Below are 22,354 nucleotides of genomic sequence, written 5' to 3' on the forward strand. Positions count from 1 at the left end.
ATTCCATTCATAACACATGCATTTTATTGTTTCTTAGTCCACTCCACATATCTCCATGTTTTTTTTTTCATGATATTATAATATATCTTCGATCGTGTCTCTTCCAATATTTTTCTTCACGGATTTACTTTTTTATTTTCCTCCCTTGTTATTATGCCCAAATCGTCCCAATTTAGTCTCGACCTTTTTCGCTGCCATTGGCATAACTAAAAACATTTATTTTAAATACTTAATAATTGTCTCCAGCCTACTCACTTTACGTGACATACATCTCAACACGTTCATATTCTATCATTTCGTCTTATTTTGCTGGTCTCACTAATGTATATTAATCGATTTTCCTTTTACATTTTTCTGTTGCCTCCTTACACTTTGTCTGACCACTATATAAGCTCTACTATTTAAAAACGAATTACCTCCTCAAGTGTTTGTTGAATACGATTAGAGCCATTAGCACCGAGTTGGCTATTATTCCTAAGCCGACCAACGTGAGCGTAATGGTAGCCTCGGATTCGCCTTGTGGATGACATTGAAAAGCTCTGCTGCTGCCGTTGTACAGGGTTCCGTTGGGACCAGGACCTCTTAAATTCGGTGCGCCGATCATGACAACCTGTTAAAATATAATAACAAAAATACAAAATTTGTTAAAATATAATATGTTAATGTTAAATCAAACAATACATTTTCTATAATACATTTTCTAGATATATCTAAAATTACAAATTATAACGTTTCTGATAACAACTGTCTGTTTGTGTTTAAAATTTATTATTAGTTGTAAGTTATTAAAAATAGGTACATACAGATTTAGTACCACCGGATAATATTAATAAACTTTTACCACTTTAATGTATCATAACCATCAATTCGGGTTTTAATATCGTCGGTTCCAAAAGTTAAAGATTTTCTGAAATTTTTAAAATCATCCTGCGTCGCGCTAAATTAAAAAAAAAACACCCTATTATAAAACTAATACAATTTCAATTTCACGTCGAATTTAAAACTTATTTTGCAGAAATATTTACTGCACAAATAATGTTAAAAAGTTGTAAGCCGTAAGACAACTGACAAGTGATAAGCAGTAATTAAACGACGACGGTTAAATTATAAAAAAAAATGTAATGCTTTTGAAATATAGTTTATATGATATTACAGTAGGATGTATAGTGCGAATAGCATCTTTTATTTTTTAATGAGCTCTTGCCACTGTAATAGGAAAGGTCACGCCGAAAAGCTTTTACGCAGACGCCGCATCGCGACAACACCGGCATTCGAGGATTCTTTTGCCGTTTAACAGAGTTAACTGGTGCAGGAGCTGCCAGTAGCTTTTTTTTTTTAGTCTCAGTACTATGGCACTATAAGTGCTCGGTGACTCGATAACAAAAGGACGAAGAGAAAAGCTATTGCAGTAGACGGTTTTCAGCTGGAAAAACGGATAATATCGAATAAACGAAAAAAAGAAAATCATTTTATAAGCGATATTTTTACATTCTGTGTTAAATGTACATACGTGATGAGTTCAGTGTATTCAAAGTTTGTGAGCTTGGCGCGGAACTTGGGCAATACACTTTAAAAAAAACCCGTGTTATTGTGTTGGCTTTTTGACGTGTAAACGGCAGCGTTTATGTATGTGTAAAGGTCAAGTGGGATCATTGTAAACAAACGAGCCAAAGCACGTACACGCGGTATTTAATTTTAATTGAAAGGGTTTAATTACGAGAATCCAATTAAACAAAAACCCGCAAACTGTTGATTTTTTTTTCTTATAAAAAATAGGTTGCAAAAGCTGAGCATCGTAACTCGTACGCACAGGTCGCGGCCGAATATAATATACACCTTTATCAAGAACTAAAACCCTTGCCTGAGATGTTTTTTTTTTTAAAAACAGCAGATGTTGACCATAAAAAAAAGAACTTAAAGCTTTTACACAATCACTTCTGCTCGAGCCTGTGTTGCTTTTGTTCACCGTATCGTTCGAAATATGACATACATAGAATATGTTCTATTTTTATGTTAGTTTAAATTTATAAACTTAAAATCAACAAAAAGAAAATGTTGAAATGAATGACAACCCAAGATGAAACATTTCGTGATCAACATTTTCATGTTTTTAAGTTTTAACTTTAATAATTTCCCCTGCTTTTTTTAACTAAAAAATTATGTAAATAATACCATTTGTAACGCTTTTCAAAAAGAATATTACCAAAGCTACTTCCTTTAAACAATCGTGCCTATGCCAATAATTTTGATTTTATTAAATTGAAGGAAACATATTCATCAGTTGATTTTTTATTGTTTTCTATTATTATAGTTACATATTTTTTAAAACATATTGATAATGGTGTGACAAATTTGTATGATGAAATAAAACAAATAATTGTTTTATTCATCTGAAACAAGTAGTTGACATTGTTACAATAGTGTGTCTATGGGCGTTGTTTAGGTAGGAACTCGAATTTAGGGATCATATTATAACTGGTGTCCTTTCAGTCGATGTGTAAGTATAGCATACAACCAACAGTCCGTTGAATATCAACTGTTGAACATTTATTCATCCACAGAAAGAATATAGTGATTGAATTGAAATTGAATAGGATATACAGTAAATATTTTATCAGTATTCACATTTTTTAGCTTTAATGTAGAGCTTAAAAAGTATCGTTTTTACAACCATGTATTTTATATTTTATTTATATATATTTTTTTATGGTCCTACGATATTTTCTAGACAGTTGAACCGATTGCAGCAAGTCTATAGATCAAAGTTCTTTATTTCGATTTTTAGATGTAGTTTGACTAGCTTGACCTAACCGACTTCGCTCGAGATAAATGCTATGGTCGATTTTATTTATCAACAACAACAGGTGTTATTACGGTTTACTATTTTTAGTTGGCCGACTATCAACGGGCGACCTAACCTCACAGTATAAAACTATCGTAGCTCTAAGACAAAGGGTGTAGATCCATGTGGCTAACAAACACATACAAACTTTATACATAATATAATAATAATATGTTCTAGCGGCATAATAATAATAACAGTAACGATAATGATGATAGTAACAATAACAATACGAAAAGGGTTCAGGGTTCGTCACACTTGTTGAATGCGTATCCCTAAGGACACAATATATATGTAACCGGGTAGCGGTCCTTCTGAGTTCTGCGAGTTTGCATTATTAGCATTCTCATCTCCATTGTCACCTATAGTTATGTAAATAGTATGGTTTTCTCTTTATATGCTATGCTGTAAAATAAAATATGTCTTATTTTTTTGGAAACCACAAAACCAACGAACAGGAGGCCATATAACAGTCAAGTTGTACAACGACCACACAAGCATTTACACTTATATCTGGATTAACAAATAACTCATTTAAACGTTCTAATACACAACTGTTAACAGAAAAGTCTGAAAAGTTGAAAATCTGTCTGTTTAATTTTACGGCAAGAAATTATGTAATTTTTAAAAGCTCTATTAAATTTGATTTACAAATCATACATAAATGCATTAACTAACTAGCTATTGTGAATATAAACATATTGATAGATGTTTAGGCACTACTACTTGTTTATAATGTGATGTTTTGAGTATTATCAATATTTGGCACGGTACAGCTTACTTTGAGACTCGATGCCCAATTTAAATTTTAGTAGTTTTTGCAAACGAACTAAAAAAAAAATAATATATTATAGTACTCCTATTGTATGTAAGTTATTAGAAAACTATTCAGAACTATTTCAACTTTTTTCATAGGATTCTACATATTATTATGAAGAGTGTTATGCATGGAAGTTTTTTCAGGTAAATTGCAACCATCTTGTACTAATCACGGCAACGAGTGAAAGAAATGGGAAAAAAGTTTGCAGGGGATTAAAACTTTCCAGAAAATCCAGTATTCAACTGATGTGGAAAACTTACTAATGATTCCGTTTTACCATTTCGGACGTGTTCAGCCGATTTATGGAACGTTCGTTTAATCCGTTTAAATTCGCTCGAATAGCAGCTTATGTGTAAACTTTTAATAATTACAATTTAATGGTAGATTAACGCAAGACCGCACACAAGACCTACAATAATAATTACACATTAATTTTCAGATTTAAATTATTTTGTTTACTATTGTAATAGTATACAAAAACAAACGATTTAGTAGCAGCTTCCAAATTTGCTCAACACATTTTTAAATAGGTTTAATGGCGCAATAATTAAAATAATAGTTTATGTTTGGATTTTAGATAAAATAATGAATTTGTATTATTCAGATATTGCATTTTTACTAGATTATAATGGGGAAAGGATACACATATATTTACTATATTTTACATTTGTAGACTGATGAGAAATATATTAATATTATTACAATCGGATTGTATAAATATTTTCCATGATAAATTGCTGCTTTCTTGTATGAGGTTTGTACAAAAAATAAATTACAATTTACTGCGAAAAGCAAGGAAAATCATTGTAATATTATTATGTAGGCGCATGACCACTCAAGTAATGAAAAACTAAAATAAAATAACTTCATTAAAAAAAATAGTTTTATGGGAATATTTTTGTCCATCTTTCATTAATGTTCAACTTTATAGGTTTTCAAAATAAAAACATGTATTTATGAAATTAAATGTTCTTTGCATTTATTTGCCAATTTTTCTTTAAATAATTCCTATAAACAACAATTACTGCAAAAAAAAACATAATACAAGTAATATTGACATTTTACCGCATAGATACAAGTATTATTATTATTATGTTTAATAAAAAGACACAAATAACTATTTACAAATGCTACAAATGTGTATATTGAATTTGTGGTTCTGGCATTTCTAAAATAAATATAAAAAAGAGTTTAGCGGCCACTCTGACAACGCAAATGGATATTCTAGTACTTTTTCTTTTCCGTTGGGACGCTGTAATATATTTCCCAAAGGTTTTTTTTTTTGTGCGTATGTAAAATTATTTTTGATAATATTTAACTCGAATTTCGTCGAAAAGAAAACGCTGCCTCTTCAATTGTAATCTGTATAATGTATAATATTATGTGTTTTATGTATATATGTTTGATGTTTATGAAGAGCGATGGAAATATGAAATAACGACGGGCACAGCGTTACCGTTAAATGGAAAAAATCACATTTGACAACAAACGAAGTTCCCAAGAAACAGATAAAAGGGAAGTCATATACCTACATAGTATTTGTGTTTTGCACCCTGCGGCTAAAAGGTTTAACCATTGGAAACGGCTAAAACCACACAGAGGTAACAAAGTATATAATATTGCCCGAAGCATAAAGTGTGTGTACAATGTACATTTCATTACACATAAAAATATAAAATGAAATAATAATATAATGTTCCGTGCAAAACCGCAAGAAAATTTGAATTACAAAATACTTTTCGAGATTTTCTTTTCTTTGCTTTTTTTTTTACAGTTGAACAAGTTTACTTTGTTGTAAACACAGAAACTTTTTTTAAACAGTCATAAATTTGAATTGAATATATTACCTATTTATACTGGTGAAAACTGAAAACTGTTATTTTAGTATAATATATTATTTTAAAACGTCCGATATACTAATGCAGTGCTGTATAAAAATGAAGATTTACGATTGTAAAATATAAAGATGAGACATAAAGTTTTAAATTGTAATTTAATTATTTAACACTGTTGTCTAATATACCTAGAAATACTTTTAGGTGTTCGATTGATTTTAAATGTATTGTATACAAAATAATTACTACTCATTCTGTTAAACATTTTATATGTAATATGTCTACTGGCGGAAATTGTGTATTATTTCAATCTCTTAAAATTAAATTTTTTTTTTCATCAAATTGTTTTAGAATAATTGTTTTTTTTTTGGTATTTATGAAGCGTACAAATGATACGAATAATATTATACACTGTGCGTTCGCGTTAATAATACACTTGTTATAGTCTATTTTGAAAATAAACCGGATCTAATCCCCCAAACGCGTCCGTCTGCTGGCCTCGCTTTTGTTCATCTGTCAAACTCATTTTTGATGAAAACACAACGATCGAGTTGCGAGTCTGTCAAAAATATTCATAAATAAAACGCGTTGGAAAAACAGAGCGCAGAGGATACTATTATTTTACATTAACTATTCCACCAAGGTGACAGTTAACCTATATAATATACTAAAGTGGTGTTTTTATTTTTATAATAAATAACATGAATTGTTTACGCCGCGCAACAGCCGTCGTAGTGCGCCACGAAACTCGTTGATATTATATTTTATGTGTAAAAAATAAATTATATAAAATTATATTGTAATATCATCTGCGCGATATTGAAACAATGCAAGTGCAGAGAGCTAAATAAAAAATATACACTACGTCTCAGTTTTTTAGCACATTCTAAAAAGGTATAATATAATGTGCGCAAAACAAATTAAACATTTTTCGCTCGACCCATTTACTATAGGTACGACGTCGTATTTGCAACAAGGCACTTCTGTATAAAATAAAAATACCGCTTTGACTCGCACAAGTAATACACTAAGGGTACCGTTTTATATTTAAATGTATGCAAACATATTATTACAATATACATATTTTTTAGTCAACTATAAGATACAGCCGGTATCTTTTTACAAGTCATACTTTTCGGGACAGCGAAAGCATTTGAGTACAATAAACAGCACTATAGCATTGAAATCCGGTATACACACATTTTATGCATAATTCAACTGCAGCTGAATTAATGCAGCGGGATGCCATTCAAACATAATATCATGTAAATGTTTCCATATAGTAAAAGCACACAGTTATTGACGTCAGTTAGCAAAATACAAAAACAACAAAGTAATTCATATGTATACATATGTACGAATTACCAAAGTACAATTGCTTGGTCATATCATTATTATTATTTCATAAACATAGTGAAAAAAAACACCGTTTAAAATGTTATACAGTTATAGCATTATAACACAATTAATATTAAATCATAAAATAGAAATGCTTAAGTCGTTCAGAGGAATCAAACAAGTCATTCTGATTTTGACAACAGCTGTACTTTAGGGAATTGATTGCACTGTCCAATTAATTGCACCGTCATTACCTTTTTAATCTCTCCTTAGATTTTGGTTTGGGGCCACTCTCCACGCATCATGATAGCTAAACGGTAACCTAACTGATTACAATTTGCCCGACACTATAAATGTCTGTATACTGGTCCAATTTTCAAGTTTTTAAACCATCAGGATACCTATTAAAGTTTCAGTAGCACAATAATATTGTACCCAAATTCCGTATTGTACACGTCCGCCAAGGTAAAACTCACCTCCCTCTTGAGCATACGCCATTTTTCATTTTACTGTGCATTAAATAAATCGTTGATACTTACATGTACCTAAGTGTATTACACACATTGCATTATAAGGGGTGGCGATGGTGGTGGTCGTTAGAAACAAACCTAACCTGCGTGTAATACATAATATAATGCGCGAACCGCGTGTACTCGCCGACTCGGTGAAGTTTATCCTCGGCCAAATTGCTCTTTTGTTTCGTTTTCAAATCCAATGCACACCGGCACACATTATATTGTTATTATTACTATTGCTATTATTGTGAAACGTATACTAAATAGTAATAACTATACCGAGCAGCAGCTACCGTCGCCGTTGTTATTGAAATAATGTTATTATGGTAATGCGATGATAATAACGTTGCGACCCCGGACACGTTCTGCACAACGGCCTACGTTAATAATATTATATCATTGTTATTATTATTATTTTTTTTTTTGAAGACAATCCTGTAATAATGAGATATTACTGGAACGCATAAAATATATTCAAATTTTAAATCTTTTCCTTCGACGACCCACTGTAAGTAGTTAATAATTTTTATCAAAAGAATTATAAAATATAGGTTTTTAATTTTAGCGATATTATCTAAACTTTTAATACATTTTATATTATACGATATTATTGTATTGTACAGTTCACTATTGTAGTACATTTTACGTTCTTTTAGCTTCAGTTAAAGACAGTAACATCGTGTATCGGATGCTTCCTTTGGTCAAACAACGTCTACAAGACAGATGATCTAGAACATGAGTCTAGAAAGCAACTATGCAGTAGGAATACATCATTCACGAAAACTGTACAATTTATCAGTCAAATGACTGACAGCTTTACTACTTATTTCAGAAGATTGATCAATTAATTGTATACTTTTCATTATATGAATACACTTTTCTTCGCGAAACCAGAATAGCTAATTCTGATAATACTGATCGAGTACCGACAATTTCCGTTTAGATGGTTCGGTAATATTATTGGGACTTTACTAGATCATTCGGGCGATGCTAATCTGGCGATACTGGCTAAATCTTAGAATGTAAAAGATGTCAAAAAAAAACCCCCTTATCCTAACAATAAACAAATACACCTTTTCTTCTCACACAATAGTACATATATCTGTTGATTAACTTTGCGGTAGAATTCGTACAACGTTCGCCCAAGAACAATGGACGCAATTTTTTTTCTTCAAACAGCGTCCTGTGGGCCGTTCAGTTACGAAGTCGGTCCCGAAGACGTTTGGATAAATGCGATTTTCATGGAAATTACCAGTACGAAGATAAGGATGGATGCTATATGTCTATACTACATGTCTAACCTCGGCTCGTGGCATTCATACAGTGTACCTATTTATTATGTGGTTATATTTTGCGCGTCCGTTGGCCTAAAAATTGGTTTAAATAATATCATATACATGTAAGTACATAAAATGGCGAGCGAGCATTTTCGCTTGATAACGTTTTAAATATTCAACGGAACGCCTCAAAGACCCGAATAACTAAATAAATAATTTCGATCCGTCAAAGCGTGGGTAGCCTCTGCTTGGATATGCTGCTATTGTCTGGATTTTAACCGAATTCGCTCTCGTTTCGTTATATGAGTACATTATGTTCTCGTCCGGTTAACACTATAAACATCCAAAAAAACGGGATAGGAATTTTTTTTTTTAATGTTTGCGCGTTCAATTATTGGTAAATTACATTTTCGCGACAAACTGAACGCGACTAAATGCAATATTGTGGAACTCGCGTTCAACTAAAAACTCCTTCTGGCATATAGAAACTTCAAAAACAGCTGTCAACGCTATATGTGTATTATGATTAAACGGTTTATCGAATAACAGTGCTGAGATATAACGTCAACGGCGTCAAATATATGCTGTCGACAAACGATCAAGACACGACAAGTGACAACGCAGTTGTCGTGTGACGGTGATGTACCTAATATATTTATTCGGCACTAGAAATGTAAATATCCATCTCTATCCTCTTAAAAAAAAAACAAAAAAAATACACACGTTTTAAGAAAAAATAAAAAAGCGTTTTTGACTTTGGTCGACTAAATTTATGGTGTTTAGCAAGAAATATAGTGCCTTGTTGGTAGTATAATATAATATATGTATACTTGACTGATATAAGTATATTTTTTTTAAATATTCTTATTATTATCAATATATTCTAAAATATTTTTGTGGATACGGATTTTCGTAAAATAATACATTTTGTAATTAATAATGAAATAGTATAAGATATTGTGAAACGTTAAGATAGCGCAGTTCGTATAACGTCTAATTTATACTAGACGATAAACTTTAACTCTTTGGTGCACCCGACTTAATTATACTGTATTAACTTTAGAATTATTACTGGAAAACTGCTGTCTGACGAAAATAATTAAAGGGTTTCAGTATTTGCATTACAAAGTTTTCACCCGCAGTTTAAAAAAAAATGTATTCGACCAAAATAAAGCAGTGTATTTTTCTACAGGTTAGTGCCGTTTTGTGAATATAAAAATGTATAATAAGTTTAAAAAAAACTAAAGTTGAAAAGAAATGTTAAACATTGAATTTTATTAATTTTAGAACGCTCGCGTGATAGAAACTTCGTTACTCGAAAGTGTACAATAATTGATAATAAATTAACTTTTACTTTGGTTTGCCTAATAGCTTTCTTTTTTTCTTCCCACAAGCCATGAATTATATATTGAAATTTGAAATACAAAAAACGTGCATACTGCTTACGCTTTTACTTAAATTTAATTCGGTAACACATTTTAAAATTTTATTTAATTGGTAAAAAAACACAGTATTAATTCATTACTTTAGACACACATATCAATGGTGAAGGGGTAAATAATTATAAATAACTCCTTCGAGCGAACAAAATTATGTCTTGTCGCGAGTACAGTTTTTTTTTTTGTAATTTCCTATCTGTGGCGTTTTTTGTGAAAATTCCCCTTAGACAAAATGATATGGCACGTGCGGTGTGTGTTTTTAAAAACGAACACGGTAGCAAGTAAGAAGAAACCAAATCTTTATCGCGTATAAGGGATATGAAACGGGCAAAGGGCTTCCGGTGTTTAGCGGCGGCTGGGGAAATATTTTACCGTGTTACTGTAAAACATGGGAAATGCGGCAGGGAACACGTGGGAAGAAGTGAGGCCGATGATTAAATATTAAACCTGGAACACTCTGCCGGGAATCGGAGTGAACATGAATTATGCAAAACCGAATTTCCAACCGTAGGTTCCACAGTTATGCGGTGGCGCATACTAAAAAAAAAAACTGATCGGATTGATTTGTAGCATTGCACAGCGCATTGACGAGATAAACCATGGTGTGTGTATTAAGGTGAACGCATTTTATTTATACCTACTATTCGACAGGAATGTAATGCTTACTTTCTGTTGTTGTGCATAGTAAAAAATGCAGTTTTGAAGTTACCGAATACAAATTATTCAAATAAAATATTATGTTTTTACATCAATTACGTTATTGAATTTTTTTTTTTAGGTTTTATTCGTTATTTAATTAAATTTTACCCAACTCTGATTTGGACTACTTAATGCGCTTTTAAAAGATAATATCATATCCGAAGTTTTGATTTACTTGCAACAAATAAAATAGAACCATAATAATAGTAACACAGCAAAGCACAGCGCGTTTAAAAAATCGTAATATTATACTTGTCAACTGTACATTATCTTTTTGGTTTATACTTATGAAATTACTTATAGATCAAAAATCTAGATTGACGTTTATATATTTTGATTGATGAGTTGGGCAAACGGCAAGAGCAGTGAATAATTTTAAGTACACTCGGATAACATAAATGAATACTTTGTATATATTTAAAAAAAACATTTTAAAGTAGCTAATAAATGTAGAATTATATGAACGGAAATAATTGGACTTTTAATATTTACATTAAAAGAAAATATAATAAGTTTATTCCGAATAATGTTTTCTGTTATTGTAGAAAAGTACAATAGAAATGTATATCCTTCTCCATTCACAGGTGTCATACACCAGACTTACTTTGACAAATTATTTCTTCCGCTTTTGCTGACAATAGCGAAGAGCTTACGACTGTGCACAACAGATACTCGAGTTTCTCATCATTTCACATTCTTAATGCATCATGTAATTATTTTAAAGAGGATTGTTTAACAAAGAAAAAATTGTCTTGCGAATCGCTAAGAATTGCGTTCCATCCGATAAGGAAGTATCAAATCCTCATTCCTTACTTTAAAACAAATTTAATACTTTCAACAATATAGTGCTTTGATCTTATGACTTTTATTCTTTAAACTTAATTAATAATTCTACCATTTTGGTCTACTCGCATGTTTATCTTCAACTAATCAAAGCCAAAGTAAGTTAAAGTTCTTTTCCGTTTTCCTTGACTTCTTTTTGCAATAAGAAACAAATTGTCAACAATACAATGCCTCGTCTACCCTCTAAAATAGTTATAGTCTACCCTCTAAATAGTTATAGATAGAGGGCTTACAATTTAATTTATGCATTTTGCATGAAAATATAGTTAGACCGTCACAGCTGAAATACTTTGTCAAAGAACATTTAAAGAATTCTTACTTATTGTTAAAGGCAAAAAAATCGTCGGCCGGGTTCACATTTTATTGGATGAAAAATCCAAAGTTCAACACTTCGTTATATTAGAAGTTACGATAAAGTTGAGGGTATTTTCTACGCCGTGAGTCGCCAAAATTAAATGCTTCACTTGAGCGTTCTGATAAAAGAAAAAGTTTTTTTTTTATCTCATTTCTAAGTATTAATCAATTAATGTTGAACGTGGCACTATGCCAAGTAAATAATTAAAAAACACCGGTTTATATCGTGAACGGCCGTCCTGTGAAAATACAAAAAAATACCTACATAACATTTTAGTTGTTTTTTGTGAATGTATATGAATAAACGATGAAGATTGACAGCGCTATATTTGGTATAGCAATAATTTCAGTTAATGTAATAAATAGGTACCATTTTTTCAAAAACTTGATTTATGAAAACTCGTATACTAATTTTATTTCCCTACTGGTTTTAAACAAATATTAATAGTTGGCAATTGCTAGACAGAATTTATTATCACCAAAAAAAAAACAAGCTTCGTGTTAGGGTTAGCCCGGTTAATATCGTCGACAAAAAATGAACATAACTATTTATCTTCTAAACGTTATATCAGGTACAGGCATAGTAAGATTGTAGTAAATAATTCTTTGCGTACATCATATTGACAAATTTATGGGTCTTATCCCGTTCATGTTTCTGACGTAATAATATAATATTATAAACAAATGCCTTGGAAATATTTTGGGTTCAAGTGCGGTTTAAAACAAAAAAAATCAAAAGGATAAAAGTAAAAAAAAGTTATATCAACATTGAACATACTGATTTAAACATAGTGTGACTATTACCCTGAATATTATTCATTCCTAATTGTATCTAAAATAATATAGCTCAACTTATAAGTATAGTATACTTATACAATAGTAAAAAATAATTTGTATAAAACATTACTTGCCAGCCTCACTATAGTACCTATAATACTTGTTCGCCTTTATCAGAATATGGTCGCTCAATTTGGCAAACTTTAACTTCGTCTAATTGACCAATCATCGGTATACCAATCATTTGCATAATAATTTAGACTCTATATGTATAGTGGACCATATTTAAGTTAGCGGCTGTGTATAGCACATATTTTATAAGCGCTTTGATTTTGACGGGCGAACACGAAAAATCAATATCAAATCTATTTCAGACGAATATAGAGTGTAAACAATAGAAGCCGGGAGCAGCGTTACTGGAATATTGTGTTTCCTATATGTCGTACATTGCATGTCAGACTTTCATCAGCCTAAGGGTAATTGTACCTAGAGAGAGGTAACCGGAGAGCGAATACAAAAGTCAGTAGTCATTTTTCCGGAATCGGAAAACAAATACGACGGTGCGTACGAACCTCATACATGGGTAAACGCTTTAGAATTTATGTGCTAAGCCGTTTGTTTCGAATGGCCTATACATATTGTATGGACTGACTAGATATACTAAAGTGACAACTTTCCCCGTCTGCCGCCATCACCGTCCCACATCAGCTCCCCTGTCGGGCAAATGGCGATGAACGGTTACAAATTGTACTAACTTGGAAAACTGCCCTTCCTCTTCCTGTACACACCGACCTAGTGTGTGTACGACGCTCTCACACGGGGGCATCGTCTAAGTCCATCAGACGGTAAACGTTGCTACCGTTAACATTCATTATTATATGGCAGCTTTTGTTGTCCTTAAAACCTATGTAAACTCTGTGTGGAGAGAGCGGAAAACACATGGACAAAAAAACCAAAGGGTTTAAACCGACGTGATGTAGTAAAACCTGAAGGGCGAAAAATAGGATTATAAAATAATAAGCCGGCTCGAACAAAAAAACGCATGCATAATAATTTAACGTTAATAGAATCGCTTCGACTTTTGCATACTATAATTTATGTAGGTATGAGGTATACCTAAGAGATAATGCAGATAAACGATTTCCACTTTTTTCGCTCTATATAATATAAACTTTTTCCCATAATTTACAAAAAACAAATATGAGGGTTTTTTTTTAAATGCGGCATTTAATTTTATTTAAAACAAAAATTTGTTAACTATCATATTATACTCGAGTTAAAATTGTTTAATTGTAGTTTAGAAAAATAACGAAAAGTACACTACTACGATTATAAGATATTTTATTTAAATAAATAATTGTTAGTAGAATTTTTTCCTCTCGATGTAACATGCTATAACTTTTTTATGCGTTGAATTTGTTGATAGTTTTTATCTTTATTTACTTGAGGAATAATAACTTATAATGACTTTAATGTTTCCTTGGGCATATTCTCATTATCTCTTGCGAAATGTAGTTTTTGAAGTGTACATTTATTATAACTGTTTTTTTTTCTTCTTTTTTTGCAACGTTACCTTCTATACGGATTTGAGTTGCTCGCAGAGTTCCAATGAATTTGCCCATTACATTCAAAAGATGATATTATTATTTTAAACTAATGACACCATTAATGTATTCCCATTGGCTAGTAGCCAATGGCTACGTTTCCGGTTGTATATAAACTGTACAAGCGTTAAAATATGAACAATTTGCAAAGTTAATTTATTCGTTTTTGTCGTTAGTGTTTTAGATAAAATTTGTGTGCTATTATGAAAATATTGAGTTTTTACCAGTTATTGCACACACCTCCCAATTCATCTGCGTTGGTCATAATATTATTATAATTAACAGTGGGTGATTTATTTTCGCTCTTACAGTATTCAACGGCACTTGTCAATCCGACGCCATTGTGCACGTTATTTAATTTCATAATATTAAATTATCGTTGGGTCGTTGGCCCTGAGTCGTTGGGTTTCTGTTTACCCCTCTTCGGGCATTTCACGTGTGTGTTTCATTGTATGCACACTTCCCACCCAATAAATAAAAATAATGAAAATGATAATCCCAACACAGTTAGAAATGCCGGTATTGCTCTCGCTCGATAATAACAAAACATTTTGATAACCGACAGCTGTTTATGTAGGTCGCATCATTCGTCAAAATAATATTATGTCCATTTTGTATGGAACAATATCGGTCTATACAACAAACGGATTAGTCGTCAAACTGAAATTATTGTATTTTAAACGTACACAAGTCGGGCACGTACCGCGAACTGCTGCGTTGTGGCTAAATAAATGAACGGTATTATATTTTTTTTACGACTTACTCGTTTGTTCAACGATCAGTCTTTGTTACAATATTATTATTCGCACTTATGTCGGACGCGTTAAAGTAGTCGGTCGACGATGAGTGTAATATATTATTGTCCAATACCAATCGCAGATACGTTAGTTATAGATAATGCGTTGGTGGAAAAAAATACATAAATTACATGTTAAATATTTGGCACCAGATCATGGACGAAGCGATGAAGATGCCGCGTTTTTTTGAGTTCGGTCGGTGGCTTTGTAAAAAGAAAATGTTGTATATAACCGTAATGATGCCAGTAGCAATGCGTTGAAGTGCGTTTTGAAATTAGATAGAATGAGTATACAACGTTTAGAGTTTGAAAATTGCGCCTATATCAGGAAATGACATAAAATAGATTGGCCTGGCTTGGGCGTATCGAAAGAAGGTGAAATAGGTAATAGATATTGAAGTGTAGAAAGTTTATGTTGAGTTAGATCGAAGAATCCAAGTGGGTGGATGTTATTGAATTAAACCATGGAGATGTGTAGAGTGAATTGGTTAAGGAAGATAAAAGCTAGACAATTTATTTTCTTTGCTCTCACCTCCTTTTTAAACGTTTTTTTAAAAAAAAATAGATGAACTTGAGTCGATCAGAGTTAGTTGTCTACGTTTCAAGAAAATTGAAAACAATTCTGTAGTGAATATGTCTGGAAAAACTATTTTTTTTTTTTCTAAGGGAAAGTCTAAAAATATCATTTTGACGGTCTTTTAGGAGAATGTGCTTTGTTGCCATCACATTATTGCTGTTATCATTTCACGCTGACGCTTAACGACTTTAACCGTGTGATGGCGTTGGTCCACGGCTCATTGCCTTATTTATAATATTACAGCAGTAGCTACCGTGGGCAGGTCTCCCAGGTGCTTTTGCTTCGATAGTGCCACAGCCACTATGGATTATAAACTTTTGGTCAGCATACCGCGAGAATGTGTTAATTAAATATGCCATCAAAATTTACCGCCGTCTTTTTTAACGGCACACTTTTTATTTATCGTTTATTATGTATACCTAATATAGTTTTAACAGTTTCGCTCCGGACCATCAATTGTTTTCTTCGCCTCCTTAATAGCTATACGGTAGTTCATTTGGAAGTAATAGTATGATCAAACGTAGTGGTTTCGTTAATTACAAAACAAAAAACAAAACTAGCACAGTATACATCAAACGTAGAGTTCACAGGAATTGTTGTACCAGAAAGTGAAGAAACACTAAGTATGTGTTTATAGTTAACACATGATAAATAATCACAATTATTATAAACAGAATATTACCTAACCGAGTCATAAGAGTAGTTATGCAAAATAAAAGTACCTACTTTACTTAAAACACACATATTTTGTAAATAATACGATATTTAACTGCGCTTAACTATTTATGAACACATGTGTGCTCAACCATGGATACCTATTATAATATGTAAAATTACTCTTTTTAGCCTTGTTACGTTAGTTATACAATATAGTAGCAACATTTTAGTGTTGAAAATAATAAAACATTATTCAGTGACAAACAGGTTCTTCTTAACTTTTATTCATTATTCAAAACGTTTTTGCTAAACTCTGACGAGACGTAAACGACGCATAGCAACAATAATTAATTGTCTATCCCGTTTACGGTGTGTACATGTTTACATTTACCCAGTTCAGGAAGCTCAGATTACTGTTTTGCTTTAGTGGAACAATAGTACCATTACCACTGGTTGCTAACCTAATGCTGGCTAAAATTTTCCTAATTTAAACTTATGCAGAGAAATAAAATGAAAAAAATGCTAAGTATACCAGTGTTGTATCTTGTTAAAATAAAATCTACTGAAACACACAACACAAAGCTTGATAAAAAATTCTAATATTTTCAATATAAAATCAGTGATTTTAGGTTGGCTTACATGCAGACATAACCACAGCTATTCCACACAACAAATCAGTATAGCTATACTGATTGTAGCTATTTTTAATATTGTAAAAACATTGTTAAATCATACATATTAATTTGACAGATAGTCAAACATTAATAACCAAACATTTAAAATTATTCTAGAATATTTTAATTAATTTATAATATGTTTAAAAAACATTTTTAAAACTTTGTATTGTCAATATTTTATTTATTGAGAAAATATTATGATTTTAACAAATTTGTGTAACACTAAAAATGATTTTTAACTATAAATTATAAAATAAAGTAGTACAATTTTAAAATAACATTTTAAATTTACATAATTCGCTTAAGGTTATTTGTATCAAATATGTTTTAAGCGAGTAATATACAAAAATAATAACATTCTTTAACAGGAATGACCTTAAGCGTACAACGTATATTTACTGTATATTTTAGTTATATGCGCTATTTGGAATTTAATTAATTCAACGTATTCCTGGAATGCAATTTGTAAAATATCAGTTATAATTTTTTATCGCATGGTTTATACGTAATCATCTTCAAACCGTTATGTACGCCAAATAAAACTTCATAATATATTAAAACTAATACCGGTAAGGTACGGATTTATGGGCATTTTTTTTTTAACATTTATAATTGCATAATTAATGAATTCATACCTTTTTTTTATACACTGGTCTGTTTTTTAATTAATTGGGACGAATTTCCCGGAACCGTAAACAAACATCTATCTACATTGTCAAATGGGTAGTCTTGCTTATTTAGGGTTTGTTAAAATATTTATTTTTCAGTCAGTTTTGTTTCGTTTCATTTTTTATATACATATGTATATTTTATTCGAAACGACCGTACTATACTGTTACATAATATATCAGGCGAGCTTTTAAAATATTATTTAGTTCTGCCCGAGTAACAATAAGTACCAGATATTCAAATATTATGTTTAAAAAAATTAGTGTTTTCACGGTATTTAATTATAATATAGGATATACTAAATAATATTACCTGTGTTACTATTATTATTTATTACCATCAATGTTAAAAGAAAAATTGTGTTATGTACTATTGTATTGATCTAGTATGCTGTGTCTTATATGGCAACCTATGTTTTAGGCAGCCCGCTTGATTTTTTTAAAATAAAGTTGCTTCTCTCTCTATCGTTGCTGTTTAATCCTTTTTTTTATACACATTATTAGACAGTTGAATTGGGAGCGGCGAGTTAGGTTATTTGCTTGCCAGCTGGTATTCAGTATCGAACACCAGTTACAAAAGTAAACTTTTCAAAGGAATATTAAGACATAACCGTATTGACTTTTTCTATTTTATGGCCTATACCACATTTTAACACACTCAGTTGCATCAAGATAGGTCAGTCTGTATAGGTATAACAAAAACTATTATTTATTAATTCCAAATTGTGTTCAAAATTGAAATTTTGGAGAAAGTATCGATTTTTAACAAGCATTGGTATTATTGAAATTTTATACATTGAATCTTTATCAACGCTGGGAATATTGTCAATTTGTTTATCAATTTTTAAACTTATTCAACAATAACACATCTAACCAAGTTATTACACCTTGACGATGGTTTTTAAGTGTAACACATTTCTTTGTACATTATCGTCTTATTGAAACTCACTCAAGTCTAAACAAATAAAAATATTATACTCAACAACAAGAGGGTGTTGATACTATTAATTATCGTTGCGCGTTTACTTTATTAGTTTCATAACGCAAGCCCAGTGCCAGGTGCCTGCGTTAATTAATTATATCGTTTTATTATTACAATATCACTGTATAATAAAATTATGTATACACTTAACCGTCGTGTGCTTAATGGTTTTCACCGAATGACGTGAAACCCCCCCTCAATTTTGCTCAATAAATCCCCTGCATTAAAAACGTAATCTCAGCTACAGATGAGCTTCGTTATAATAACAATATAATTAATACTATTTCTCGCGTGCATGCCATCGTGAACTAGCTCAACCTTAACCAACCGGCACACACAAACAGCCTTAAATATAGGAAAGTTTGTACATAGTATAAACGTTTCCACTGGCATAACGCGAAAATACATTTAACCTCTGCTGCGATTTCCATGTAAACACTACATATTAATAATAATATATTGTGTACCTACCCCTAGTTTACATCAAAATATAATTACTATACATTGTGCACGGTGTTATGGAGCTGTATATAGTTCAATCATATAAATGTGTTCACTAATATTTGTACAAACACAATGCATGTATGCGTAGGTACAGTATTATTATAGTAAGGACAATTTTCCAAAGTAATAAAGCACATTGGAACACAAATAAAAAGTCGAACACATTCGACAAATATCAATATAAAATTGGTTTTATTTAAATTTACATATATGGGCACTAACGATTCGCCATAGCGCATAAAACCATAAAGGGTATAAATTATAACAAGGACCTGACAGACATCCATACAATTTGTGTGTAATTCAAAACATAATAAATATACTATGCGATGCGTTAATAACGGAGAGAGTATCAATTTCGATATTTTATGTTGTTAAATTAAAAAAATAAATAAATTCGTTTTCGGGTATAGGTATAAAATGTTTTACCCTTCTCGCATAGCGATATAAAAGTATAAATATTTTATAAAAAAATGATTTGTTCGAAAATATTATTAGTATAACATTTGTTTGGTGTTTGAAAACTGAATCGTGTATATACGAGTACTTTGAATACATAATTTAAAAAAATAATAATTGCAATATTTGTGTTATTATTATTTTATCGTACGATAGAAATATAAATACTTTTTAATATTTGTATTTATTTTGAATTTCAAACGTCCTCGCAGAATGCTTATTGAGAAAAAATATCTCAAGTACTAATGAAACATTATTATTAAAATATTACATTTTTAAAACGTTTTGTTATGTAGGTAAGTAATTAAAGAATTTTATTACCTTTTTTATGGTGGCTTTTTGATTGCATAAGAAATATTTTCATGGTGCTTTTATACCGTTTTGAAACGATTATCAAGCGCATAATATATAAAATATTTATAACGTATTGCATGATAAAATCAAAATTACAAAAAAAAATGAAGGTTCTAGAAAAAAAATGTTTGTAAAATATAATATAAAAATATTAAATAAAATGTGTTTATAAAGCATTATTAAAAAAATATCGACAAAAAAACATTTTTGTCTGAATTTCACGTTTAAAAAATATCAAAAATAATTTTCCATGTTTAAGTAAAAAATATTATTTTAAAGAGTAGTAGTTGTAAGGGATAATTTTTTTAAATCAAATAGCAAAATATTTATTTGATATGAAATCAGAATGATATAATGCAAATAATGACAATTTTGATTACATACTTTTTAAGTAATAAGTTAAATATATAGGCAGGAATTCAAATAAAATAAATGAAAGCTCAACTCAAAAAATTGTTAATTAAAAACTGGTTATCGAACAATTTTTAAATTTCAATACATCATCCTGCTTGAGTTTGTCAAATAAAATAAGTAGATCTATTTAACTTTTAAAAGACTCCCATTAAAAAAAATATATCCCTTAAAAAATATTTTTAAATTAAATTTTAAGTGTAATTTTTGATCATTTAATGAAATGACGATTTTATTTGAACCTTTTTTTACCTTACGCAAATATTTTATAGTAATGTATGATGAAAAACAGTTTATAATAATCTACACTCCTCTAATACGATTGTTGTTTGTGTTCTCGGCCAAGACGTTTTGAAACCCGCGTTAATGTATGCAATAAACTTTTAAAACGCCTTATGCGCGGGCGGCACAAACTATTGAACCTTGTGAGGCATATGTGCTGTTTACGGCTTATTTTCACTCTAAAAGCCGATATCTAAACTTGTCGGTCGACCTCTCCGCGTTTCTTCCCCTTCACAGCTACACAGCTTGACGTAAAAGCCAATAACTTAACACGAACTTACCATCGGCTAAGGTCGAGCGGGACCAACAACTATAACGATGATAATAGCCAGGATTTTTTTTCAGAGAGGGCTAACATTTGATTTTCCAAAATTATTAAAAAAATAGTGACATACTGCACTGTGATAAATAATTATTTATATATAGTCTGAAATTTGCAGCCTCCTTAGCCATTTCCTAAGTACACCACTGTGATCAATCGATTTGTGAACAATTTTTTCGGCAAAGCATTGTTTTGGCTTGTGTGTCACCGAATAGGCTTATAAAAGTATGTACAACCATACTTATAATTTTCTTTAAAAAAGGTTGTTAGTGTATAGACAGTGTAAAGACAGTTGTGTGTAAAAAAAAACCCCATACGATAAGCTTATGAGATTATCCAAACGTTCCCGGACAGAATGAAAAAACCCTTCTACGTAGCAATTATTTCTAAATATAAGTATTTTTTTCAATTTATGTTGACTTTAAACACCGATTTCTTCATGTCTTCATACGAGGCTAAGACTCTATAATCGGGAAAACGCCCAACACATTTTTTAGCTTTAAATTACGATTGGTTTTTTTTTAAAGAAGCTCAAAATGTAGTGAAAAAACAAAAATTACAAACGTTTGAAATAATTTAATAATGTAACTTGTTGATTCAAAAACGTTTTAACAATATTTATTAATATTATACGATATTTTCGGTAAATAAAATATATATCGTTGCTTTTGTGAGATTAACTATTTTACATGCTACTAATTCTTAAAACAATCGTAAGTAAGTAAGGAAATATTATATTATATATATTCTTTTTTTTCACTCGACCAAAAGTTTGGGATATATTGATATTTGTACATATTGTGTGATCTGTGTGAGATATGCGACACGTCTATGCACGCACAAAATGGATATAATATGTATTACGGTTCCGTTACGGTAAACGAGGGCTGTATATCTGTATTGTACTCGGACAGTACATATTAGTAAACACTAAATACATATTATAATTGCATGCACTGTGTGTATAATCCGACCCGTAGTGTGTAGCTGTTTATAAGCGTTACAACGGAACGCGTTATTCATATACAGACTAAACGGACGGGGAATATATTGAAGAACGCAATACAATTATTATTATTAATCGCCATCCCGGTGGGCACATTTTGGAAATCGAAATGACCGCAGTGGTAAAACACACAATACCAAGCTCAACAAATCAACTTTTACATATTGACGATGGGGAAAAGTAAAACTCTGTAATGTAATTCAATCGATTTATGAATCAACAGATACCAATAACAATACATATATATATTGTAACTTTTTAGTGAGAATCAAAATCTTCAAGTAGTAACTAAATTTTAATTCTGGTTTCTTACACG

The 22,354-nt window shown here is 30.8% G+C and overlaps 1 protein-coding gene across 1 annotated transcript in view; it reads right to left on the minus strand.

The window, feature by feature from the left end:
• The window catches only part of LOC126840527 (uncharacterized), a 45,298-nt gene that overhangs the window by 17,274 nt on the left and 5,670 nt on the right, over positions 1-22,354 (minus strand). Inside the window, exon 2 of the mRNA XM_050576343.1 lies at positions 417-610. Within this exon, the coding sequence (XP_050432300.1) occupies positions 417-604 (188 nt within the window). The 5' untranslated portion in view covers positions 605-610. The remainder of the gene's footprint in view (positions 1-416; positions 611-22,354) is intronic.

Source organism: Adelges cooleyi, unplaced genomic scaffold (assembly GCF_023614345.1).
Source record: "Adelges cooleyi isolate 19-005CV unplaced genomic scaffold, UGA_ACOO_1.1 ACOO_flye_CR_arks_rails_tigmint_CR_PRNA_376, whole genome shotgun sequence".
NCBI classification, from domain to species: domain Eukaryota; kingdom Metazoa; phylum Arthropoda; class Insecta; order Hemiptera; family Adelgidae; genus Adelges; species Adelges cooleyi.